Source organism: Trichomonas vaginalis, chromosome III, assembly GCF_026262505.1.
Source record: "Trichomonas vaginalis G3 chromosome III, whole genome shotgun sequence".
NCBI lineage: Eukaryota > Parabasalia > Trichomonadida > Trichomonadidae > Trichomonas > Trichomonas vaginalis.
This window is the reverse complement of record NC_067205.1, coordinates 12,288,567-12,314,223: the sequence shown is the minus strand read 5'-3', so window position 1 is coordinate 12,314,223 and position 25,657 is coordinate 12,288,567. Positions and strand designations below refer to the sequence as shown.

Here is a 25,657-nt window from a genome sequence, read left to right as displayed (position 1 = left end):
GTACAGAGAATATGAAGATGAACCAATGCCTGCAAATGTTCAGTATATGTACTCGTAAGAGATATTTTTATCTAATATTAAATGGACGCACAGAACTTAGCGAATGCACAGCAACCTGGACAACCAAACCCAGAGAATATTCCAAATGAAGTTAGAATACAAACTGCAATGGCAAACTATGGTCAAGTGCCAACAGATGTACAAATGCAAACTGCCATGTCAAATGACGCTGCGTTAGGTTTGCCACCATGGTATGCAAATATGAGATGGAAAGAGTTTTATACAAACCCTGAAGTGGGATATAAACAACTCTATGCAGATGACGCGAACACAGGAGTTGACCCAGAATATGTTTTCTACCAGAGGAGAAACAGAATGTATGAGCTCCAGTTAAAGAATGCTATGGAACTCAACAGGAAACGTAAGAGACTAGGCGGACATTAGATTTTTACATATAGTAAAATGGGTTTCTTCAGTAAGATAGGAAACTTCTTTCGAAATGTTGGAAGAGGTATATGGAATGGAATAAAAACCGTAGGAAGAGGAATTTGGAACGGAGTCAAAAATATTGGTAAAAGAGTAGGTCAGTTCGGTATTATACCTAAAGACCCCGAACCAGAAGAACAAGCTCCTGTTATACAACAGCCTGAACCTGCACCACAGTCTAGTTGGCAACCAAATCCAACACCTCAACCGTATTAAAAAATTATATTTTTACCGTTCGATAGTAGTTGTATATGAAACTAAGTTCTAAGTAAAACGCATGGTATAATGGAATTATTCTTTTTCTTCCATCTGTAGTAAACCATACTTGAAAGTCTGAAATACTTCCACTTGGTGGTTCGTATAACTTTGTAGGTTTTTCGTAAAAGTCATTTGCCAAGCATAAGAAAGAGTTTTGAGCGCCAGAAAATGAAGCATGAACAATAATAGCAGCTGGGTCGAAAACATCTTTAAATAAATATGGTTCATCTCTTGCATATCGACTGTAAATATTTGCTAAAGGAAGTTCGACTTTCTGATTTAAATTCTTTGCAATAATACCATGACATTGCAGTGATTCTGTATATATTTGTTCGTCTTTCTTTGGATTGTCTTCGTAATTTGAAATGACACTTGTGAATTTTGTTTGTCATATACAATTCTCACATAAAGTGTGCTCTCGGTATTTGCATATTCATCAGCATATTTTGCATAACATGAATTTATTTTATCTTCTATATTTTTTAACGCAGTCTGTAGAGAAGATGAAAGGTCAACTTGTATTAGCTCAATTTCTTCCCACATTTTTCGTTTCCCTTCAGATATATAATCTATATGAAACCTTACAATAAATGGAAAACTTTTATCTTCTACAGACACAAACTTCATTCTACGAAAGCCAATAGCTTTTGTGACAGATGGGTCTCTTAGCCATCTTAATGGGTAGTCAAAACGATAGCCTTCATGCTTTACGGTCTCTGTCTCAAACTTTTGACCGACATTAGTAAAAAGTTCATCTAATGGTTTAGTTGTAGCAACTCTTGAATTTTCTTTTTCTATTGGAAGCATATTTTATCTAGAAAAAAATGTCGAAAGATATTGCTTCCATGAGAGAAATACAACACAACCGACACTCATTATGCAAGCTCTAAATAAGAACAAACAAACTTTTCAAACTATTCTAAGATATCTGAGTCATTGAAAGAAGGAAACTTAAAACTGACATTAAACCCAATGACAGATAGTTTCTGTTCAAGACAATAAGAACCATACTGTCTGTATAAATCCAACAAAAAGGAACTTTAAACGAGAAACCTATAAATGAACTTCTTTTGAAAGCAGATGTTGACAACAAAGCTGACAAAGAATATGTAGACGATGCAATAGCAAAAGAAAGAAAGAGCTAACAATGCTTATGCAACAAAGAACATACTCATCCTGAACTAGCAGACAAAACATATGTTGACAATAAAATGTCAAGTGAAGTGACAAGAGCTGAAAACGAATATTCTAAAAAGACTCATACACATTCTATATCTGAAATAACAGACTTAAACGTTAGCCTTGAAAAGAAAGCGGATAAGGAATATGTGGCTAGTAAGTTAGAGAAGAAAGCAGATAAGGAATATGTGGATGAAAAAGATAACGAAATGAAAGAAAGGGTTGACTGGTACCATGAATGGACATCGAAGATTTTAAAAACTAAAGCCGATACAGGATGGGTTTCAGGATGTTTAGACCTTAAAGCAGATAAAACTTATGTTAACGATGAGTTAGAGAAGAAAGCAAATAAGACTCATACACATACAAGTTTTACAACTGTTGCTATAGAAAGTATTGAAGGAACGGTTGAAGAAACTGGTGGGGATGTATTGTATTGGAAACCTCCTAACTTTCCACAAGGTTTAACATCGGAGGAAGACATAACGACGATGAAATACATTAGATGTAAAGATGTTTATGTCATGAAGGATGAACATAATATTAAATTCACTGCTCAAGATTTATATGACAAGAAAGCTGACAAAACAGAGCTTCAAACATTAAAGACAGAAATACTTCAAACAGTATATCCTATAGGTTCTATTTATACGTCAATGAACTCTACCAGACCAGAAGTAGTACTTGGTTTTGGAACTTGGACTCAAATAGTCGACAGGTTTTTGTATTGTGCAAACTCTTCAAAGGAAACAGGTGGAAGTAAAACGATTTCAGGTGAAAATTTACCTGCGCACAGTCACTACATAGATTTAAGTACATCTCAAGCAGGTTGGCATAAGCATAGATATTGGGATTGGTCAGCAATGACAAAAGGTAAAGGATATGATGTTAAAGACAACGTTAAGTTTGCTATAGATTGTTACTGGAGTAACACTGAGGGAGGAGGAAACCATACACATCGCGTTTCGGGATATACGCAAACAACTGGACAAAGTAAAGAATACATGCCACCTTACATGACAGTTTACGCATGGTATAGAAATGCTTAGTCGTCATTTTCAACTTCTTTAGCATATTCGTCAGGAGTTGTCTTATATTTGTTAGGAACTGTCTTTGAAAGTATACCACCTTGAACTTTGACAAGTTTGAAACGAGGTCTGACAATAGTAGTTTTATCTTCTGCTTGCAGTCTGTACATTTTGCCATGTTTGCCTAAAACTTCATAATATTCTCTTGTATACTTTCTTCTATTTTTACGAACACGAATGTGAGTACCTGTCGGGTACTTGTTGTTGTCATAGTCAATAGTATTTTCATATGGGTCGCGTTTAGGTATTTCTATTTTTTACTTTGTCACCTTTCTGAAGTTTGAAGCCGGCATTCTTTCTTGTTTGTCTCTTTTGACTAAATTATTAAATATATAGTCTTTCTCTAAGTCAGGGTTGTTTTTCATTTCTTCGGGGAGTGGTTTCCCAAACCTTTTGTTTACGGCTATTGTAAATATTTAAAACTTGTCTCATCTTTGCCATGGAGAAGTGTCTATACTTGTCGTCATATGACATTTCATTTGCTTCACCACCTTGTGGTTGGTTTTAAGTCTCTTAAGATTTTTATACAACTGTCAATGACACCAAGAGCAGATGGTTTTGGTCGACAATGAAATATTGGTTTACATTTTTTGAACGCAGATAGTTTTTTACATCATCTGATTTGAAAGAACTTTCACAGTCAGATGTCAGTTTTGTTGGATGGTATTTGTCAACGAATATTGTCAAAGCAGTTTTCACATCTAAAATATTTTTGGACTGTAATGGTATGGCTTCACAGTATCTTGTGTTTTGACCGACAAATATTAGCCAGTATGGTGGTCCATCTGTTCTAACTCTCGGAATGTTTTCCAAGATATCCATAAACCAAGCATTTGGTGTTGAACTAAAGATTTTTACCATGAGTGCTTTCTTTGTCGCTTTAGAAACATAGGGGTCCTTGTTTGGATTCGTCATTTTTATCCTATAAGAAATGGGTTTATTTGGCGCATTAGCAGGAGTTGCATCCAGATTTTTGCCCGCAGTGGGAATAGCCAGAGGTGTATTTGGAATTGGAAGGAAGATTTTGAGTACATTAGGTATACTTAAAGAGAAAGCAAACCTATTATACAAACTGTACAGAAAGGTTGGGATGTAGCACGAGATGCAACAAATCTTATTCCAAATCCTGAAACAAGAGGAAAAGTTCAAGGATGGATGGACAATGTAGGAAGACAAGCAGGAAACTACTATAACAAAGCAAATGACTACTATAACCAAGCAGGGCACTATATGGACCAAGGTGAAAGATTCTTTAACAGAGGATATAACCATGCACAACAGTGGGTAAACAATAACCAACCGCAACCACCTCAAACTTGGGGGAATGTAAAGTTTTTTACTGAGATGAAATGAACAATACAGCATTGAGACAAATGGGTTCAAGATGGATTTGTCGACTTCCAGCAGTTACACAACGTGTTTGTCAAGTTCTTCCTATACTCAGGAGTTTTAGACCCGACTTAAAAAACAACAACAACCAGTTGAAAAACAACCAAACTAAAATTTTTTACTGAGATGAAATGACCGAAGAAGTGAAACGGTAGATTTGACACCACAAACAAAAGTTCAGAACATTGTCAAAACCTGTCAAAGAACTTACAGATGAAGAGAAAAATTCAATAATAGAAAGTGCCAGGTCTGGAAATACAAACCCTAACTACAAGTCACTTTTCATAGAAATGGAACGGCTAGTATCTCAAAAAAGAAACAGACTCTCACAAATAAAATATTGAAGTCTGAAGGAGCTTTCGAGACAACAGATGGAAAAGTTTTACTTCACTGACAAACAGTTTCATTATAGAACATCTCATTGACTTAGAGTCGAAATATTCTAAACTTTACAACAAACCAAAAGTTGAAAGGAAAACAAAAACAAATGGATATGATTTACGAAGATGTTGACGACACAACCATACCTGCAAGTGAGGTAAAGTCAGAGGAACCAAAAAGTGACGAAAACCAATAGAAGAAGGTGAGCCAAAAACTGAAGATAAACCAAAACCAAAGTTTAGTTTGGAAACTACTAAAACAAGCCAACCTTTAGCTGGTATGGGTTGGCGTCAAAGGCTTATGGCAGCAGGTGGTTATGTAAAGTAAAAGAAAAACATTGCATGAAATAAAAACATTTTTTAAAAAATATATTTTTTTATTTATTTGAAATGTACGTTGAGTTTGTTGAAGAAGACCGTTGGGAAACTTGTTTGTTAGATGAGAAATATGAAATTCACTGTTCTGAGCCTTTTGAAGTCAGAAACAAAAAGACAAAAAGAGTTTTAAGCGAATGGGAGCAAAATGACGGATATGCTGTTATGAAGATGGGTGGAAAACACTATTTTAAACATGTTGTCATTGCAACTCATTTTATACCGAACCCTAACAATTTACCTTTTGTAGACCATATAAACCATATAAGAAGCGACAATAGACTTGAAAACTTACGTTGGGTCACTTGTTCTGAAAACAATAAGAACAGAGGCAAATTTGGAGATATTGTATTCGAATTTGTCGACGAACTAGAAGATGAAGCAATTGAAATTACAGACTATGGCAAGCATACGTTTGAGTTTTACTACTATAGCGAAGAACAAGACTCTTTTACTTTTATACCGGCGTAAACTATAGGAAATTACAAGTATGTTTTACTAAGGCAGGCTATGCTTATGTAAACACTAGAGATACAGATGGAAAAAACGTTCAAATACTTCTTAACAAATTCAAGAAGCTATATGGCATACTATTTTAAAACAATATATTTTTACATATATTAAATGCTTCAGGTTGAAAAACAAAGAACAAAAGTAGCAGATACAAAACCGTTAGACTATATCTTTACAAACGCCGGTAGGACTATATCAGATGAAGAAATTTCATCCCGTTCATACAGGTTTGACTATCCAATTCGTTGGCTTCAAAGTCCTTCAGATGCAAAGGCAATAGGATTTAGAAAAGTTTTGTTTTCAAAAAGAACTAACGCTTTTATGTTCGCAGTATATTTTCATGGGCAGTATGAAGGTTCTGATGGTCTAATAGACAAATTTGATGAAATGAGAATCTTTACAGTTCGTTCAGACGAAAGTCTTGAGAAAACTCTAAATGACTTTCAAACTCAAATAAACAAATACTACTGGGAATTTCAAGAAAAATACGACTCTTTACTAAATGGAACATACTATCTAAAACTAGAATACAACAAGATGAATTCCACCGTTTCATTTCAAAGGATTGAAATTAACCCTCCAAGAAGTACAGAGTTTTTATTTTGGGAAGTAGACAAACGTTCTTGGGCACAATTTCTTCGGTTACTAAACCAGAACGAACCATTACCACCTGACGGTCCGTTTAAATTTATACGCCACCAACAGATTTGACAGTTTATAGAAACGTGTTTGACCTCAAAATGTTATGTGTCATGCAAGTTTCAGTTCAAGCAACAATAGTTTCTATGTATTGGTAAGGACTTTATGACTTTGCTTCTAAATTCTACGAACCACCTAGTAACAGTTTCTCTGACTTTCAAGTTTGGTTCACAACAAATGGTGTGCAACATATTATTCCATTGTACTATGACTTTTATCTCGAATTGTCTTTCATATATAACTACGGAAAAGTGCTGAAAAAGTATTGAAAAATAATGTTTATGTTAGCATGTTAGATCTAACACGTTTTCTAACCTCATGAATTTGTCATGACTTCTTCGTAAATTTTTTGTCAAGACTTCTTCGTAAATGTTTTGTCAAGACTTCTTCGTAAATGTTTTGTCAAGACTTCATCGTAAATGTTTTGTCAAACATGAACGTAAATGTTTTGTCAAGACTTCTTCGTAAATGTTTTGTCATGACTTCTTCGTAAATGTTTTGTCATGACTTCTTCGTAATGAGTGTAAAGGACCCAAAAATAAAGTTTATGTTAGAATGTTAGATCTAACATGTTTTCTAACACGTTTTCTAACATGGTCTAAAACTCTCGAAAATCATGAAATTTACACCAAAAATAAAGTTTATGTTAGAATGTTAGATCTAACACGTTTTCTAACATGTTTTCTAACCTCATGAATTTTCATGACTTCTTCGTAAATGTTTTGTCAAGACTTCTTCGTAAATGTTTTGTCATGACTTCTTCGTAAATGTTTTGTCAAGACTTCTTCGTAAATGTTTTGTCAAGACTTCTTCGTAAATGTTTTGTCATGACTTCTTCGTAAATGTTTTGTCATGACTTCTTCGTAAATGTTTTGTCAAGACTTCATCGTAAATGTTTTGTCAAGACTTCATCGTAAATGTTTTGTCAAGACTTCTTCATCGTAAATGTTTTGTCATGATTTCATCGTAAATGTTTTGTCATGATTTCATCGTAAATGTTTTGTCAAGACTTCTTCGTATATGTTTTGTCATGATTTCATCGTAAATGTTTTGTCAAGACTTCTTCGTAATGAGTGTAAAGGACCCAAAAATAATGTTTATGTTAGAATGTTAGATCTAACATGTTTTCTAACACGTTTTCTAACATGGTCTAAAACTCTTGAATTTTCATGAAATTTACACCAAAAATAATGTTTATGTTAGAATGTTAGATCTAACATGTTTTCTAACACGTTTTCTAACATGGTCTAAAACTCTTGAATTTTCATGAAATTTACACCAAAAATAATGTTTATGTTAGAATGTTAGATCTAACATGTTTTCTAACACGTTTTCTAACATGGTCTAAAACTCTTGAATTTTCATGAATTTTCCCGAAATAAAAATAAAATTAGTTTTATTTTTTATTTTATTTATTTTTTTTATTTTGTATAAAAGACATGATTTCAACAATCGGCACAACAACAATTCAAACAACTACAGCACCAAACTCGCTAGTTATGAATCCAACATCTATGTTAGTAGAGATGAAAAACTTCATTCCTTCTTCATATACTTTCGAAACAAAAATCCAGAAGATAAAGCAAGAACTTTTAACAAGTAATTTAGACTGTAGTGCGAAAGATGAAACAAATGAACAGTATCTTTATGAAATGCAGGACATTATTGACCATTTACCCAAATTGCCTGAAATCCAACAACAAAAACTAACCATTCCCGAATTTGACGAAATAGAAGTCAAAGCAACTGACTCAGTAGAAATAAAGAAGTTCATACGAAAGGTAAATTATGAATTCCTTGGTTTTCATTGCAACCATAAGGTTATGGACAAAGATTGCGACATGGTATATAAGAACATCTCTGACCTTTACAAATCCGAAGAATTTAAGACCTACGACAACTTTGTTTCGTTAGTTGCAAAATGTGTTTGGGAAATAAGAGATAAAGATAGTAGGGGTAAGGTATGGAACGAACAAATAAAACCCGCTATGTTTGAGATGAAGAAAACCATTGACGCCTTGGTTGTTTTAGCAGGTAAGGTTTCAGAATATAACGCAAAAATGAACCCGCAATGTTCAAAATGTAAAGCAGCAATGAGGAAATATAACTACTCCGTCAAAGAGATAGAACGTATGCGAAACGACTATGCAGATTTAAAGAAAGAAGCAGAAAAACCAGCAGAAGATAAAATGAACATGTTAGAATTTCTGAACAAAAACTATCCAACAGCAGAAGATTTCCTTCTATCTGACGTCAAGAAGAAATATAAAGAAACCTTCGGTATCGTTAAAACTTTTGACATACTAAAAGAAGAAATAGAAGCTACGAAATTGTTTAGAGTCATGAACCATCGCAACATATACCATGTAAAACGCTTGTAAATAGTTATGTTAGAAAACATGTTAGATCTAACATTCTAACATAAACATTATTTTTATTGAATTCCGTATGAAATTTCATGAGTTTTGTATGTTTTAGACCATGTTAGAAAACATGTTAGAAAACATGTTAGATCTAACATTCTAACATAAACATTATTTTTATTGAATTCCGTATGAAATTTCATGAGTTTTGTATGTTTTAGACCATGTTAGAAAACATGTTAGAAAACATGTTAGATCTAACATTCTAACATAAACATTATTTTTATTGAATTCCGTATGAAATTTCATGAATTTTGTATGTTTTAGACCATGTTAGAAAACATGTTAGAAAACATGTTAGATCTAACATTCTAACATAAACATTATTTTTATTGAATTCCGTATGAAATTTCATGAGTTTTGTATGTTTTAGACCATGTTAGAAAACATGTTAGAAAACATGTTAGATCTAACATTCTAACATAAACATTATTTTTATTGAATTCCGTATGAAATTTCATGAATTTTGTATGTTTTAGACCATGTTAGAAAACATGTTAGAAAACATGTTAGATCTAACATTCTAACATAAACATTATTTTTATTGAATTCCGTATGAAATTTCATGAGTTTTGTATGTTTTAGACCATGTTAGAAAACATGTTAGAAAACATGTTAGATCTAACATTCTAACATAAACATTATTTTTATTGAATTCCGTATGAAATTTCATGAGTTTTGTGTGTTTTAGACCATGTTAGAAAACATGTTAGAAAACATGTTAGATCTAACATGTTAACATAAACTTTATTTTTGCTGAATTCCGTATGAAATTTCATGTTTGACAAAACATTTACGTTCATGTTTGACAAAACATTTACGTTCATGTTTGACAAAACATGTACGAAGAAGTTTTGACAAAACATGTACGATGAAATCATGAAAATTCATGAGGTTAGAAAACATGTTAGAAAACATGTTAGAAAACATGTTAGATCTAACATGTTAACATAAACTTTATTTTTGGGTCCTTTACGCTCATTACGAAGAAGTCTTGACAAAACATTTAAGTTCGATGAAGTCTTGAAATTTCATGAGTTTTGTGTGTTTTAGACCATGTTAGAAAACGTGTTAGAAAACGTGTTAGATCTAACATGCTAACATAAAATATATTTTTGCTGAAAAATGACCAAATTTCATGAGTTTCCTTAAGATAGAAAAAATAAAGTTAGTTTTATTTTTATTTATTTTTTTATTTTGTATGTAAAGACAGATATGTCAACAACAGAGAACACAACAACAGTTATAGTCCATGAAGCTATAAATGAAGAATATGAGTACATACAGTTTAACAAACAACTCCGTCTCATTCGTTCGGTCAAAGACGATATGTACCAAATGCAAAGTATTTTGACAGCATGTTTTGCTCCAGATACTATGAAACCACAAGATTGGTTTGAATTAAATAGCACTCATGAACTCCTCAGTGAGTTTGAACATGTAGAACTTAAAAAGATGTACCAAGACAGACAAAACTTACCATCACATCTAAAAGGTATATATGTTCATAAGTTCCTAGTTAGTTCAATAGCAATGTGGGCTTCACCTCGTTATGCAATCTACATACTTATGCTACTTGACGAACTTTGTACAAAGCAGAGAGAAGATATGATGAAAGAAGACAAAAGCATTCAGAAAAGAATACCACGTTCGGTACCAAAAGGAAAGGAAAAGAACTATAAGTATATGATTTATACTGAAGAGATGGAAAATGAAGAAGATAAAGATATGGTTATGTTGCATTTAGTCAGAAGAAACAACAAAAGCTTTTACGACCTTGCTAAGATTTACAAATCTGACAGAAATTGGTTCTATCGCGAAAACTTACCGATTTCAATGACACCGAATGAAGATGTGAAACAAATAGTTCAAGATACTTTACCTCAAACACACTATGATATTAAAGGTTGTACAATTCTTACCTTCAAAGAAGATTTGCCATTGTTAAAGGAAAAAATAACAGAGTATTTTGACAACTTCAAACAAGTAGGGTAGATGAACCATTTATTTTTACGCTTGACTTCAGATGGCTCAGGTAGCTCTATAAAGTAAATTGCCTCGTCAAATCCTTCTGGCATTCCGAGTCCTTCCATCCGACAGAAAAAGTCCTTCCATCCGACAGAAAAAGTTTTTCCTTCCGACAGGAAAAGTTTTTCCCGACAACTGGAAAAAATTTTCCCGACAACTGGAAAAAATTTTCCGGACAAAAGAAAAAATTTTTCCTTCCGACAGGAAAAAATTTTCCAGTTGTCCGTCCGTAAACCATTCAAATTTTCGAAAATTGAGAACTTTTTGGTCGAACTTCAGAAAAAGTTTTTCCTTCCGACAGAAAAAGTTTTTCCTTCCGACAGAAAAAGTTTTTCCTTCCGACAGGAAAAGTTCTTCCTTCCGACAGGAAAAGTTTTTCCTTCCAACAGGACACAAACGGATGACTGACGTTCCTCTTCCTGAATGTCTTCCAAAGCCAGAAGAACCGAAAGCTGCAGAACCACAACAGACTTACTTACTAAGACTCAAACACTTACATTTTTACGCTTGACTTTTTACAATTTGAACTTTGTTTGCGTAGATATGAATTCTGAAAGAAGTATGAGGGTCTTGTATGACTTTGTACTTCTCCCATAGTTCATGTCTGTCAAACTTACCTGCCATGGACTCTTTCATAAGTTCCATGAAATCGTCTTCGGACAATCCGGGGAAAAGTATGATATCAGTAAGTATTCTCTTTACATCCTTACTTAAACTCTTTGCTGTCTGTACACAAATGACAACTGAGATGTTAAAGTGTCTGAGCTTCTTAAGAATTCGACACATGTCTTGTTCTCTGTTCTTTAACAAAGGATGAGAAGCAAAGTCGTCTAAGATAAGAAGACACCTATGAGGGTAAGTCTTCCAATCGTAAGATTGCAATTTCTTCGAAATGTATTCTATCTCTTTCTGTTTTGTTTCTGAAGTGTTTCTTCTCTAATATTCTCTGCATTTCCTCATTTGGGTCTTTAAACTTAGAATTTATATACTCATTTATAGCATTATACTTCAAAACTCTTCTTTGGTACTTCTTTATCCAATCTAACAACTCAGTATCCTTTATACATACTAACTTAGACTTCTTTATAATATCTTTGAACGAATTGACGGTTTGGTCAAATTGACCAGAAGTACTACAAATAACAACTAACTCATAGAATGGGTTCTTCTCATATAGTTCTTGTTGTTGTGCAGCCATTTTAAGATAAGTGAAAGTCTTACCCGACCCAGGTGGTGCAATTAGACCTGTTATACCATTCTGAGCAAATAAGAACTTGTCATGTATAGGTTTTATCTGAGCATTTTCTAACTTCCTCTTGTTCTTGTTTAAAACATTCTCAAATTTCTTGTCAATGTCAGCAAACTTTTTTTCTAACATATTTTAGAAAAATTAAAATTTTTATCTTTTAGAAAATGTCTAGCGATTTCGCTATCTATATTCGAGACAAACTTTTCGACTCTAAAACTTCTGTCGACCATAAAATCTTACATAGTGTAAACAAGAAAGGTGAATTTGTTCTAAAGTTCTGTTTCTGGAATATGACAAGAACCATAAAACATTAAGCAGAGAAGTCTTTAAGTTTGTCAATGACAGACTTGTTGACAGAGATGACGCCTCTTGGAGAGATGAAGTCCAACAAAAGTTCTTAGAATGCAAAGAAGACACATGCGCTGTTCTTGAAGATGAAATAGAAAACAGAATAGAAGAGCTATTAAAGGACAAAGACCTTTTACATAAATATGGTTGCGCCAAATTTGACATAACTCCACCAGAGAAGAAGAAGAAGAGAGAGAAGAAAGAAAAGAAAGTAGAAGAAGAGAAGAAAGAACCTGAACCAGTTCCAGAGAAAAAGAAATTTGACATGTAAAAATAAAATTTTATTTTTAGAACATTTCTGGGTCAATGTCAATGTTTCTTCTCTTTAGGAGCAAACACTGGCTTAGACTCTAAAATCTTTTTACCCAATTTACCTTGAACTTCAACTATCTTAGACTCATAATATTCATAGTCGTCTGCTTTCTTTGGTTCATAAGGTATAACAAGTTTTGTATGCTTTGCCTTCTTTAAGGTTTGAGAACCTTCTGTCAAAATTTTCTTTGACTGTTAACAAACCTTCTATGTCTAAGTCTTCAAATTTCGCACCATTTTTAGTCACAATAGCAAACTTAACTGGTTCGATGTTCCAAACTTTTGCTGAATGAAGACTTTTCAAAATTGTAGAAGTAAACATTCAAATATGCGAATGGAGCTAACTTATCTTTGACTTCTGTCATGTACTTAATTTACTGAGATGAATTTTGCCATCTTTCTATCGGATAAAAAAATTTTTTTTTATAAAAAACGTTTTAAAATGGTATGCCATATAGCTTCTTGAATTTGTTAAGAAATAGTCTAACGCATTTTCCATCTGTATCTCTAGCGTTTACATGAGCACAGCCATCCTTAGTAAAATATACTTGTAATTTTCTATAGTTTACGCCGGTATAAAAGTAGAAAGAGTCTTGTTCTTCGCTATAGTAGTAAAACTCAAACGTATGCTCGCCATAGTCTGTAATTTCAATTGCTTCATTTCTAGTTCGTCGACAAATTCGAATACTATATCTATAAATTTGCTTTTGTTCTTATTGTTTTCAGAACGAGTGACCAACGCAAGTTTTCAAGTCTATTGTCGTTTCTTATATGGTTTATATGGTCTACAAAAGGTAAATTGTTAGGGTTCGGTATAAAATGAGTTTGCAATGACAAACATGTTTAAAATAGTTTTTTCCACTCATACTCATCCTAGCATATCCGTTATTTTGCTCCCTCCGCTTAAAACTCTTTTTGTCTCTTTGTTTCTGACTTCAAATGACTCACAACAGTGAATTTCATATTTCTCATCTAAAACAAACAAGTTTTCCAACAGTCTTTTCCAACAAACTCAGCGTACATTTCAAATAAATAAAAAATACTGTTTTTAAAATTTACTCAGAAAAATTTTTCTTTGTATATACGCCGTTCTGAACATTAAAAGACTTTTGACATTTGCCAAGAATGTTCGTTTAGACGCTGTCATATAAACATATTCTTGACAATATTGTTTATACGAATCGTACAATGACCTTTCATCTAAACACTCAAAGTTAGTCTCATCTATAAACAGTTCATATACACTCTTGTTTGCTTCTAACAATGTTTGTCTTTCTTCGGTATGTGGAATTTGTCTTGGATTGAACTTTGAAATATCTAATGTCATAAAAATATGAGAACAAGTGGTTGTAAAAGTCAGATGTCAAAGTTTCTGCTAAGTCGTCAAAATATTCTGTATCTTGCATATGAGAATCTGACGTTCTGACAACTACATATCTTCTGTCAGAACTTTCTAACTTCATCGGAACAGCATTGTTTGAAACCATAATGAAGTTTGCAACATTTTCACAAACTCTTTGGTCTTTATATTTTCTTTCAACAACTCCAACTTTGTCTGTTATAAGACTCTTCAAAGCATCTGAGTTCAAAACTTTTGTTGTATCTATACTTTGAAGTTCATTGCAAACTATAAGTTTCATATTCTCAATTGAAGAGTTAAATTTACCGCAGATGTTTTCTAAGTTTGTCATATTCGGATTCGAATAACCTTCTAACAGTTTGCACAAAATATCTGTAAAGAAAGTATTCTTACCAGTTCCTTGTTTTCCAATTATAATGAGAGCAGTTTCATTTTTAGCACTTGGATGTTGTAAGATGTTTGCAAACCAACATAAGATATACTCATAGACTCTTTCGTTTCCATTGCATATAATTTCTTTGACATGGTCTAACCAAGCTTCTATAATATTTTCTTTCCATTCTACTTGTTCGTATTTATATCCAGTGAAGATAGAATAGAAGTTTGGAGAAGGTGTATAGAACTTTATACCTCGAACTGAAAAATCTTCTAACTTTGACAATAAGATATCCCAAGCATCTAACATCTTCATGCCAACTTGTACGACTTTTATTTTCTTAAGTTTCTGTCTACATTCTTGTTCTGAAACTATTGTTGCTCTTGGTTTGTTAAAGACAACATCCCATTCTTTCATAACATAACATTCTGGGGCAGAGTCAACATAAATGACTAAACGTTTCAAATTCTCGACTGCTTTGTTATAGTCTCTAAATGGACACATATTTCTGAATGCTTGGAAGTCATAAAAATCTGAAACATCTATTCTGTACATTTTTATAAAAATAAAAAAATATTTTTTTTATTCTTGACTTTGTTGTTGCATTTGTTGCATTTGTTGTTCTTGAGCTATTTGTTGTTGAAGTTGTTCTTGTAATACAATACTTTCACCAGTTGCATCTTCCAATTCGAAACTTTCTGCCGTCATTGACAAATACATAGGACATAAAAGTTTTACAGGAACAAAGTTTGCGTCAACTAATGTCAACGTTATACTTGCCAAAGTGTTTGAGTTCACTAAGGTTGAAAATTCTGCATTCGAATGAACAATAGGCAAACCAGCAGAGAAAGTATTGTTTATACGCATAAGTATCTTTTGGTCATAATAGTTTCTGTCGACATTCGAATAACACTTTGAACCTAAGTTTGAAACAATATATAAAATAGGTGTGCTTAAAGTCAATGGAATAGACATTCCTTGTATGACACCTTTTCCTGTTATAGGAAACTGTTGGTAGTAAAAACCAGATATAAGTTTTGTATTATAGCTCATATCGTTTATACTAAACTCAGTCGGACATCCAAACATAATGAAACCTGCTCTAGTTGCAGCACATGTTACATCCGTCCTTAAAGTATTAAATAAGTCAACAAAACCTGTTGGTGGTATATCTGAGTAAGTATCTTCAAAGGAGTATTTTTTACCATTCACAACAATAAAGTCTTCTGGTGTCAAAAGAGCAAAACAGGCTTTAGTCGTCATTGTGTTTAAGGTTAGTTTACAATATCGTCCTTGAGGACTTTGTAAGTTTGTTGTTATAGAATTATATGACTCAGGGTTTTTAGTCGTAATAGTATAAACCATTATGTCTTCTGCCATTTACTTAGCAAATAAACTTTAATGAAATGTTGTGGTCGTCAAATATTTTTATGACGTCTGGGAAACTATATTTTAAGTTCAACGTTTCACCTCCTTTCATAACGTATATCTTGTCAATGACATTATATGAAACACCACAGCAAGCAATGTCGGGTTCTATTTCTTTGATGTTTATATCGTCTGCCTCTGTCAAAAGTTTCAATAGTTCTTTCAAAACTTCATGAGGTGCAATGACATATGAGTTCACTTTTACAGGGTTGTGTTCGACCAAGTTTAACATTATACTTAAAGCTTGACAAATCTTCTCCTGAGTTTTAAGTTTATCTTTAAGTTGTTGGTAGTCGTTTCGAATATCTGCAACAGAACTTAAGTCTCTGCTAACTTCAGGGTATGTTGGTTGTTCTTTTACAGGAACTATTGTTATACCATCTTCGTCTTCGTATGGTTTCCCCACTTCAACATCTCTGTCTTTGACATTGACAACAACACTTTGACTGTTTGTTTGAGTTGGTGAATTTAACTTCACATCTGCCATCGCCATTAAACCTTTTGAAACACTTACGCTTCTATTTTTCGGAAATGACATTTTACTTAGAATAAAAAGATGGACGTATTTGAGTATCTCTTCGAATTGAAGCAAAACAAAGTTTACACACACAAACAATACAAATACATTGACAGAATAGTTCTTTATACAAACAATGGTAAATGTTATAGAATAGCAGTCTTTGCTGAACCTAAATATTTTCATAAAGCAAAGAAAGTTGGTATAACTGAAATGGTGAAAGTTCTTGAAGCAGACAAAAATATAACTTCAAAACTGACCGATATTACTAAAGGAAAGTTTATAATACAATATTATGTCAAAACTGGCGTACTGTCAATATTTGACGGAGAGAAGTCAGTTCAAGAACAACTTACTGACCTGCTGCCAAAATCTGCTCGATGGAAGCTGTCGTTATGCCAATCTGAGGAGCCCCAGCAGGTTTCATCGAACGAATCTTCAAAAGAGCATCTTCCGTGAAAAGTGCTATTGGTTTTGTAAACTTCTTTGCTTTCAATTCATCTGGACCGTCTCTGTCACCAGTATATTGTATTTGAACAGTACCAACAGTTGAAATACCACCCATAAAGTCTTCTGAGTCAGCAAATGGAATGCCAAGCCAAAAGTTTGAACGGTCTCCATTTGTATATTGAGTTTTTTGACTTCCTGTATGAGTCCATACTTTCACATATGGCATAATAGAACTTTGCATTTCAGGGTTAATGGTTGTTGTGAAGTTGTTGTTAAAGTTCATAGCATCTAATGTCAAGTTGTATGACCTCATATCCTCAACTGTAGAATATTCTTCTCTTGGATAATATTTGCCATCTATGTTTATATGATATTTAATACCAGGGTTGTAGAAACAAGAATAGTCATTTATAGTTCGTCTGAACAGTACAAACATAGTATCTGCATGTTTCATTGCAGTTGTTAAAGCAATATCTGTTCTTGCACCTGGGTCAGCACTTTGGTTTCCAACTTCACCTGCAAAGTCTTTGACAGATATTTGGTGTATAGGGAACATAAGTGGAACTGCAATATATTTGGCAGCTAAAGCATTTGAAATATCTGGGTCCAACATATAGACTGCAAGTCTGCTTTCTATTCTCTTGCATTCAAATTTTTCGCATGTGAACTTAACTGGGTCCCAAGCATCTCCAGCAGCATTGAAATAATAGTTTACTTCAGTGTTGAGGTTTGAGAAACCAAAGTCTAAGTCAACTTTGTTTTTGCAAAAGTCGGCGAATGACATTTTATTTGTTCCCACTACTTCTGTAAGAGTGAATGGGTCTTGCGTTGGTGCAATGACTAAGTTATTTTTGCTTGGAGTAAGTTCAATAGAAATTTTTCCTGCCCAGTTTGGCAAGTATCTTAAAAACCTGAAGATGAGGAAAGATGACAAAGGAACTCTAAGTTTCAATTTTACTTTGGTTACTGCTGCTGCAGTTTGTCCAGAAAGGTTAACATAAACTCCTGGAACGTTAGGGTCAAGTCTTCTTATTTTCTCAATAGTTGCATACTGGTCTGTTTGTTCTCTAGCTTGTGGTTGTACTGAGTTTCTCAAAGCGAACCATTCATAGTTTGCCCATGTTACTGTTTGAACTAAGTCAGAGTTAGAATATATCTTATATCCATGAAAACTTCTGGAGCATATTGGTATCCGACATAGAAAATTCCATTGCAACCTTTCTTGTCAGACAACTTGGCAGAAGGTTTTATTTCAATGTCTTGTTCCACGTATAAGAATGAGTTGTCAATAGAAATTATATGAAACCTGTCGCAAGCAATATCTACTGTTGTTGAAGAACCTTCTCCAAACTCACCTACGTTTCCATAAGAAACAGCAGTTGTATATTCGTAAGTTCCAGGAACTATTTCTGACCTTCTAATGGCATTGTCGCATTCGTTATACCATTCGGAAACATTTCCATTCATAGCATCCAAAACTGTTGGCGTTATATTCTGAGCGGCGTACATTTCATATGAGTAAAAATATAGAATAGTTGGATTTATATGTCATAATAGAACCCACGTGGACCAAGCTTTACTTTCTTCCTGACTGAGTTTTTAACTCTTCTTTTTCCTTCATTGCCCTCTGCTTGAAGTTGTTGCATCTTTGCATTATGTTCATCTAGTATGTTGCAAATTTCCCATGTCCTTTTTGCCTTTTGGCTCTGGTCGCCCATCTCAGGTAACCTATATCCTAGAAAGAGTTTGTCATAGTTTGTATTTGAGTCTTCGCGTATTGTTTGCATGACTCTTTCCTGAGTTTCCGGTTCAAGCTCTTCAAACAGAGCTTGTCCATATGGAATAAGCTCGTTTCCAAATATATGTTTTTGTAGCCATTCTGGTTTTCTTTCCATGTTACCAATAATATCTTTTGTGAATGGGAAAGCTTTTACCCAATGTTTCAGTCTTGCGTCATTTATTTCTGTAGTTGGTTTTATTTTGTCAAGGAACATGTTTTTCAATACTAACATTTCATTTGGTACTGTCCATTTGAGTTTTCTTAAATATTCATCCCTTCTCGGTTCATTGTCTGCAAAGTAAGTTTTTATGACATTTTGTAAACTTTCGTTTGCAAGGTCATGTACAATAGGTTCTCTTCCTTCTATCTCCCTAACTTTCTTTCTAAACTCTTCACCAAATATACCATCTCTATGGTTCTGTGTAGTTCTTTGAGATAAATGTTTTAGAACGTCAGGTGTTATATTTCCATCAGCCATGTTCATTTCATACTGGTCCAAAATATCTGCATGTTTCATATCTTTCAATGGCATTAAAGCCGCGCTGAAAATACCAGCTATATCTGGTTCACCATTGACTTCCATTGCGTCTACAACTTCTTGGAATTGTGGTTGTAAGTTTATGAACCACCTATCCGGATTAGCTTTATGACCCCATCTCATTGTAGTTCCATCGTCTGCAGAAACAAAAGTAGGTTTGTTTCCATCTTGGTTAGGTTCTGAATGAACTTTAAACAATGTTTCATTTCTATATGTTTTCTTGAAATTTAACCTTTTATTTTCACCGAGTTCATCCGAAGATTGAACGTTAAATGCTCGTAAGTAAAAAGGGTTGTTGTATTTGTGTACATTTTCTTTCAGTACTTCCATTCTATGCTGAATATTTTCATCTGATGTTGGAGTCTTTTGTATGTCGGCAAACATTTTTCGATATTCTTCTACTATGTCAGCCGAATTTTTTTTAGACTCTTGGAAAGATTCCATATTCACCTCATACTCTTGTTGAGGGTCAAGATTTTTCGGCTGTTCCAAATCTTCATCTAGTTCTGTGAAGTTAGTTTCCAAAGGAGGGACTTGTTCGTTTCCTTCAGGCTCTTCTAGCTGTTGTTGCTGAACTATTTCTTCCATGTCTGGTTGTATCTGAACTTCTTCCTGTGGAGTTTCTTGTACCTCATCTGCTGGCATTTCATATATTCCGAGACCGTTTTTAACAAGTTCCCTATTTAAGTCATCCGCATTCATAAGCCTTTGTTCTTTCGTTCCTTCTCTATTTTTTACGCGTTTCATGAAGATAGTTGAATCATCATTTATCTCTGACATCAAATATCTCGGAGTAAATTCATCCATGTCATTTGGATGATATGCTATTAAATCATATCCCTTAGCGAGCTTGTATTTTCCAGGTTTGAGATTATATCTGATTTGGTGCTGAGCCATAAAGCTAAATAGGTTCGGGTCAGTATTTCCTTCCTTGAACTTTTTAATAGCTTCTTTATATCTGTCACTAAAGTCAATACTATCTGGGTAACCATAGTCTTCCTTAAGCATTTTTAAGAATTCTTGGTTTCCTTGTTCTCTACTTCTTTTATGTCCTTGCTCTGTTTGTGGTTGTTGTTGTGCAGGGTTTTGAACTGTTGGTTGTTGTGCAGGGTTTTGAACTGTTGGTTGTTGTGCAGGGTTTTGAACTGTTGGTTGCTGTGCTGGTTGTGGAGGTGGTTGCTGTGCTGGGTTTTGAACTGTTGGTTGTTGTGTTGGTTGTTGTTGTGGTGCTGGTTGTTGTGTTGGTTTTGGTGCATGCCTGTGTCTGTGTCCATGTGACGATGTAAATGTTTTAGGTAGTCCTGGTGCAGGTGCTTCTCTTGGAGGGTTTGGTGGTATATAAATTCCAACAGCTGGTATATATGTTCCACCAGCTGGCACATATGTTCCATCTGCAGCGTAATGTCCTACCTGACTTTTCGTTCTTAAGAAAGCATTTACTAGGTCTGTTTTGGTCTGTTGTAACTCTTTTTCTTGACTTTCCACAAAAGTTGCTCTAACGGCGTCATAGGCACTTTGAACTGCCTGTCTCGTTGCTGCATCTGTTATTTTCGTCATATTTTGTGCTACTTCTCTTAACTCTTTGTCGAAACCTTCAGACTTCAGTTTCTTTCCAGATGAGAAGTCGTTCACTAGTTTCACCTTACTATGAAGAGCTTCGAAGGCGTTCTTAAAGTCAGCATTCATTAAAGCTTCATTTGAACTGTCTTCATCCGCTTGTATTTTTGTCCTTATTGACCCTATAAGCTGGGCTGCTTTAGCGTTGGCTTGGGCATCTAACCAGTCATTGTTAGCTTTTATATATTCTGCGCTTTTCATTGCCTTTTGCATGGCTGCGTCGTTATTTTTACTTTCTTGTGCTAAGTTTTCATACTGTACGGTTTGGTTTTGCAACTGTAAAAGTTTTTCTGCCTTTACATTTGCTTCAACTTCTTTTTTATACTCATCGCTATCCATATATGTCTTCAGGGCTTTTTGTTTTATCTCTTCATCTTTCAGTACTTTATATTGAGTAGTATGGTTTTTCAAATTTATAACATCTTGTTCCATTTTTGCTACTTCTGCTGCTTTTTCTGACACTTTTTTCGCATATTCCTCTGTACTTAGTTCTTTCAGTTGTTCTTCTTTCTTCTTTTTCTCTACGTTTAACTCATTGAGTTTCTTTGTGTGTCTGTCATATTCTAGTTTCTTTTCGTTTTCACCTATTTGTCTCTGTATGTCTATGTTTGACTTTTTGACATCTGCTATTTGATTTTTGAGTGAACTCAAATTCATTTGACTTTGAGGGTTATAGGCTGTTCCGTCTGCAGCTCCACCATAGCCTGCCATTTTCGCTAAAAGTGCCGCTCTTAAACCTCCACTCTGTGCACCAATAACTCGGTTTAAAAGCATAGGGTTGCTTGACATTTGTTGCAACATAGTGGGGTCATTCATAATTTGTTGTTGCAACTGTTGTTGTGGTGTTAGTTTTACTATTGGATGTTTCAATGCTCTCTTCCTCTTACGTATATTCTTACGTAGCTTACGTGGCATTTTAAGTGAAGTAAAAAACGGTTTTTGACAGATGTTTATATGACACTTTTTGTTCAGCTCAAAAAACTACTCGGTCAAAGTGTTGTCAGTTTTGTAAAATAACCGTCCTATCTCCGTGCCTATGACGAAGAAATCATGACAAAACATTTACGATGAAATCTTGACAAAACATTTACGATGAAGTCTTGACAAAACATTTACGAAGAAGTCTTGACAAAACATTTACGAAGAAATCTTGACAAAACATTTACGATGAAATCTTGACAAAACATTTACGAAGAAGTCTTGACAAAACATTTACGAAGAAATCATGACAAAACATTTACGATGAAGTCATGACAAAACATTTACGATGAAATCTTGACAAAACATTTACGAAGAAGTCTTGACAAAACATTTACGATGAAATCTTGACAAAACATTTACGAAGAAGTCTTGACAAAACATTTACGAAGAAGTCTTGACAAAACATGAAAACATATATAATTTGTGAAAAAGCGACACAAAAAGTGTCACCGGCTGGGGTTCGGTCCTCCTCTTGGGTCTTGGGCAAAATTTCTTATGGGCTAGAGGGCACAAAGTGCCCGGAAGGCCATCCCAAGAAAAAAAAAAACTTCATTATACTCATCAACTTCAGGGCTAGAAGGCACGAAGTGCCTGGAAGCCCCACTACCTTTTTTTTTTTTTTTTTTTTTTTTTTTTTTTTTTATTACTGATTCATGATACAATTCTGAATCGCTTTGCAATTTTTCATGTTTACAGTTTGAATAAAATAATTGAATCGAAGCGACTTAAGATCATTCAAATTGTATAAATTCAAAAGGATATAGTTTGAATAATATTTAATCATAAATTAACTATGAGCAAATTTGATAATTATTAAGGAATAAAAAATGAGACTGCATTCAATTCATTTTTTCATGCTTGCTCTTTTCTTAATAAGATCATATTCAGAAATTCAAGCGATTGAAGGTTGCACTGATGTAAATACTTTTGATGCAGCGATTCTTGCCAAGATAAGTTATCATAGTGTTCAAGCTGGAGAGGTAATTTGTTATAAAGGTTCTATTGTTATGCAAGCCAATAAAGAGATTATTGTTACTTATAAATTTGTGGACGAAGAAAAAAGCATTGATGGAACGCTAAATACATTTAAAAATCCATTTTATATCTGTTCACATGATAAAAAGCCCTACACAAAGATAGCAGCTAAAGATCAGACAAAAGGATTTGATATTTCTGTTGTTTCTGTCCATGGATCAAAAAATGAGTCAAATAAAAATATATGGGAAGTTTTTTCTACAGCAAGAACTTTTAATAAGTCTGTCACAATCTCTCCATTACAATCAGTTAGGCTCATTGCTGAAAATTCAAATTCTCTAAGACTCACTATTAATAACACTAATATTCAAAAGCACATTACTTATGATGAACGAGAAGATATAGAAAGTGGCAGCTCATTATATCTTGAATTGAGTTCTATCAATGATGGCGAAGAAATGGTAGAGATTTACTACAAACCAAATTTAGATGCATTTTCAGTTGGTTTTAGAAGTTTATTTGAAGAAAATATTTTCTATATCCTCCCTGGTGAAGGTGTATTTAACGTTGTAGATATTAAACTCTTTACAAGAGATCACAGAAGCATCTTCAGAGAAATTCAAGACGAATCCAATGATGATGAAAACGGTGATGAATCTGGCGAAATAGAATGGGATCCAGATGCAGTATTATATTGTCAATATATAATTGGTTCTAAGTTTGAAAGGGTAAGCAAATTTTTGACAATTCAGCCAGGTGGAGTTGAATGTTCACAGGGAAGTTTCGTATATGCCTCCAAAGATAAATTCGATGTTACTGTTTATAAAAGAAAAGATAAACAAGGAAATTTATATCATAATCCATTCAGTACATGTGGAATACATTTAAATGTCATTAAATGTGCAAACAGTTCTGAAGAATGCAGAGTTCATATTATTTCAGTTGAGCAACCAATATTTTCTGATGCCGAAACAAAAAATTCTATTTTCACAACGAAAAACGAACTTAATTTTACCCATATTATTAATGTAACAGATACTAAATCAGAATCTTTTAGTTTAATATCACATAGTGCACAAATTAAGGAAGTTAAAGTAACATTTGATAAACCTGATGTTTATTTTTCACTTTATAATGCTGATGATGAAAATGCCGGACAAAGATCTCAAGGAAAAACGATTTTTGGTGACTTTAGATTAGCTCCTCCTCCAGGTGAAACTACAGCATATGTATCAATTAAGGAGTTAAGAACTATTTTGGATGACGATGATGAATCATTATTTGAAAATGACTTAGTTTATGAAATTCCTGATGGGGTCAAAACAGAAGAAGAAGTGAAAAATTATTCAAGAACTAGTAATGTTACTGTTGTCAGAGACAATAATAAGATTACATCAAATAAACAAGATCCAACACCTGAAAGAACTCCTGAACAAATTTCAGCAATCCCTACAAATAGAAAACTTTCATCGGGAGAAATTGCTGGAATTGTAATTGCTGTTCTTGTTGCAATTGCTATTATCTGTATCCTTGTCTGGTTATTCGTTTGCAAGAAGAAAACAGAAAAAAATGATTCTGGATCGGGAGAAAATGTCTAATAAAAATAATTGATATTAAGATAATAAGGATCACATTTTATTGGGATTAAAATTCACAAAATGAACCGTGAAAGCTATAATTATGAATTCGGTTTCATTTAATCTTTAATGAAAAGAATTTTAGCTCAAAAGCATCATATTTGTAAAAATTTAAAACGAATACTAGAATTTGTTTTATTCAGTATAACTTAGGATTCAAAATCGAACTGCAATTTAAAGACGAATTTTAATCAACGACGACGCAAGAATTTGTGAGATATATCATTAATGGAATCTGTTTTGTTCACAGATTTAATATGAACATTTTTATTGATGGTTTCGAATTCTGCTTGGCAAATATCGGTTGAAAAAAGAGTTAAATCGTTTGTGAATAAAGTTCTTGGAATATTTTTGTCTGTATCATGAAAAAATGTTTTTTCAGTCGAATTGTCAATGTAACAATTATCAATAATTGCTAGATTACCATCGTTATAAATCAAATATGAATTTTCAGATACAGAATTGTTAATAAAGGAACAGTTTGTTATAGTAATAGTTCTTTTGTAATTCCCTCCATTATGAAAAATAATCCCATATCCTGGTTTAATAGAATTATTTATAAAATTGCATGAATCAATAAGGGCTTGATAATAAATTGTTAATACATTATTTTGATAACCTTCTGAAAAAAGTTAACTGCAATTGAATAATTGATTTTTGTTGTAAGTGAACGTGAGTTTGAGCGGGCAGCATATAAAGCGCATTTATCATCTTTACATGATGAGAAATTTGTTGATGAAACTATAATATCATCATTATATGAGCTGCAAATAGAATATCCACGCTCTAGATTTCCTGAATTGAAAAGGGAGCTTTCAATAATAAAGTTTTTGTCTTTTTTTTAAGTTCTATATATGAAAATTGGCCTTGATCGCTGCATTCGCATTTTGTACAACAGAATTTTCGTTGAACAATCGAGCTGGATCTGTTCGAAGTGTAGTAAATGCAATTACCGTTTTGTTCTGAAATGCAATTAGTAAAGGAACATTGATTATGTAAAAAGAAAGTGTTAGTAATGCGGTTGAAGTTAATAATTCGATTATTATAATTATAGAAGTTGCACTCTTCTAAGTAATATTGACCCTTTCCAGGTGATATTGGGCAGTTCTGACAATTTCTAGTTTCATCATCTTCAAACGGACTTGTAAAGTAGATATCCCATACATTGTCATCTTCTGAACAAAAAAAATGTGAAAATTTTGAATAGTTTACATCAAAATTGGAAGTATAGGGAAATAAAGTATGGAAAAGGATTTGGATATTTCTATATA

At 33.4% G+C, this 25,657-nt stretch overlaps 11 protein-coding genes and 5 pseudogenes across 16 annotated transcripts, besides 1 other annotated feature; 7 read left to right on the top strand and 9 right to left on the bottom strand.

Moving 5' to 3' along the window:
* Positions 1 to 22,412: part of a mobile genetic element that runs on past the window's edge.
* On the top strand, positions 82 to 444 carry TVAGG3_0688220 (uncharacterized protein; the record flags this gene model as incomplete). The annotated part of the gene is made up of 1 exon (XM_051242960.1): positions 82 to 444. One exon carries the CDS (start codon positions 82 to 84, stop codon positions 442 to 444), a length of 363 nt encoding a protein of 120 aa, XP_051089547.1.
* TVAGG3_0688210 lies at positions 5,780 to 6,636 on the top strand (annotated as a pseudogene). Its single transcript has one exon. A coding segment is annotated over exon 1 (857 nt).
* TVAGG3_0688200 (organellar and viral DNA polymerase type B) lies at positions 7,807 to 8,152 on the top strand (the record flags this gene model as incomplete). Its single annotated transcript, XM_051242959.1, has 1 exon — positions 7,807 to 8,152. A coding segment is annotated over one exon (346 nt), but the record flags the coding sequence as incomplete, so codon positions are not given.
* On the top strand, positions 8,191 to 8,748 carry TVAGG3_0688190 (organellar and viral DNA polymerase type B; the record flags this gene model as incomplete). The annotated part of the gene is made up of 1 exon (XM_051242958.1): positions 8,191 to 8,748. One exon carries the CDS (start codon positions 8,191 to 8,193, stop codon positions 8,746 to 8,748), a length of 558 nt encoding a protein of 185 aa, XP_051089545.1.
* TVAGG3_0688180 (KilA, N-terminal/APSES-type HTH, DNA-binding family) lies at positions 10,006 to 10,785 on the top strand (the record flags this gene model as incomplete). The annotated part of the gene is made up of 1 exon (XM_001313264.1): positions 10,006 to 10,785. The coding sequence occupies one exon, from the start codon at positions 10,006 to 10,008 to the stop codon at positions 10,783 to 10,785; it is 780 nt and encodes a 259-aa protein (XP_001313265.1).
* On the bottom strand, positions 11,320 to 11,770 carry TVAGG3_0688170 (annotated as a pseudogene). Its single transcript has one exon. A coding segment is annotated over exon 1 (451 nt).
* TVAGG3_0688160 lies at positions 12,232 to 12,686 on the top strand (annotated as a pseudogene). The gene has a single exon. A coding segment is annotated over exon 1 (455 nt).
* Positions 12,822 to 13,123, bottom strand: TVAGG3_0688150 (annotated as a pseudogene). The gene has a single exon. A coding segment is annotated over exon 1 (302 nt).
* TVAGG3_0688140 (uncharacterized protein) lies at positions 14,504 to 15,018 on the bottom strand (the record flags this gene model as incomplete). Its single annotated transcript, XM_051242957.1, has 1 exon — positions 14,504 to 15,018. A coding segment is annotated over one exon (515 nt), but the record flags the coding sequence as incomplete, so codon positions are not given.
* On the bottom strand, positions 15,046 to 15,843 carry TVAGG3_0688130 (uncharacterized protein; the record flags this gene model as incomplete). The annotated part of the gene is made up of 1 exon (XM_051242956.1): positions 15,046 to 15,843. The coding sequence occupies one exon, from the start codon at positions 15,841 to 15,843 to the stop codon at positions 15,046 to 15,048; it is 798 nt and encodes a 265-aa protein (XP_051089543.1).
* Positions 15,848 to 16,384, bottom strand: TVAGG3_0688120 (protein of unknown function, DUF4106 family; the record flags this gene model as incomplete). The annotated part of the gene is made up of 1 exon (XM_051242955.1): positions 15,848 to 16,384. One exon carries the CDS (start codon positions 16,382 to 16,384, stop codon positions 15,848 to 15,850), a length of 537 nt encoding a protein of 178 aa, XP_051089542.1.
* On the bottom strand, positions 16,761 to 16,973 carry TVAGG3_0688110 (protein of unknown function, DUF4106 family; the record flags this gene model as incomplete). The annotated part of the gene is made up of 1 exon (XM_051242954.1): positions 16,761 to 16,973. One exon carries the CDS (start codon positions 16,971 to 16,973, stop codon positions 16,761 to 16,763), a length of 213 nt encoding a protein of 70 aa, XP_051089541.1.
* TVAGG3_0688100 lies at positions 17,089 to 18,367 on the bottom strand (annotated as a pseudogene). Its single transcript has one exon. A coding segment is annotated over exon 1 (1,279 nt).
* Positions 18,400 to 19,221, bottom strand: TVAGG3_0688090 (protein of unknown function, DUF4106 family; the record flags this gene model as incomplete). The annotated part of the gene is made up of 1 exon (XM_051242953.1): positions 18,400 to 19,221. The coding sequence occupies one exon, from the start codon at positions 19,219 to 19,221 to the stop codon at positions 18,400 to 18,402; it is 822 nt and encodes a 273-aa protein (XP_051089540.1).
* TVAGG3_0688080 (protein of unknown function, DUF4106 family) lies at positions 19,537 to 21,708 on the bottom strand (the record flags this gene model as incomplete). Its single annotated transcript, XM_051242952.1, has 1 exon — positions 19,537 to 21,708. A coding segment is annotated over one exon (2,172 nt), but the record flags the coding sequence as incomplete, so codon positions are not given.
* Positions 22,413 to 22,628: 216 nt separating the features above from the next.
* Positions 22,629 to 25,557, top strand: TVAGG3_0688060 (glycoprotein 38 family; the record flags this gene model as incomplete). Its single annotated transcript, XM_001313266.1, has 1 exon — positions 22,629 to 24,347. One exon carries the CDS (start codon positions 22,629 to 22,631, stop codon positions 24,345 to 24,347), a length of 1,719 nt encoding a protein of 572 aa, XP_001313267.1.
* Between the last annotated feature and the right edge of the window lie 100 nt (positions 25,558 to 25,657).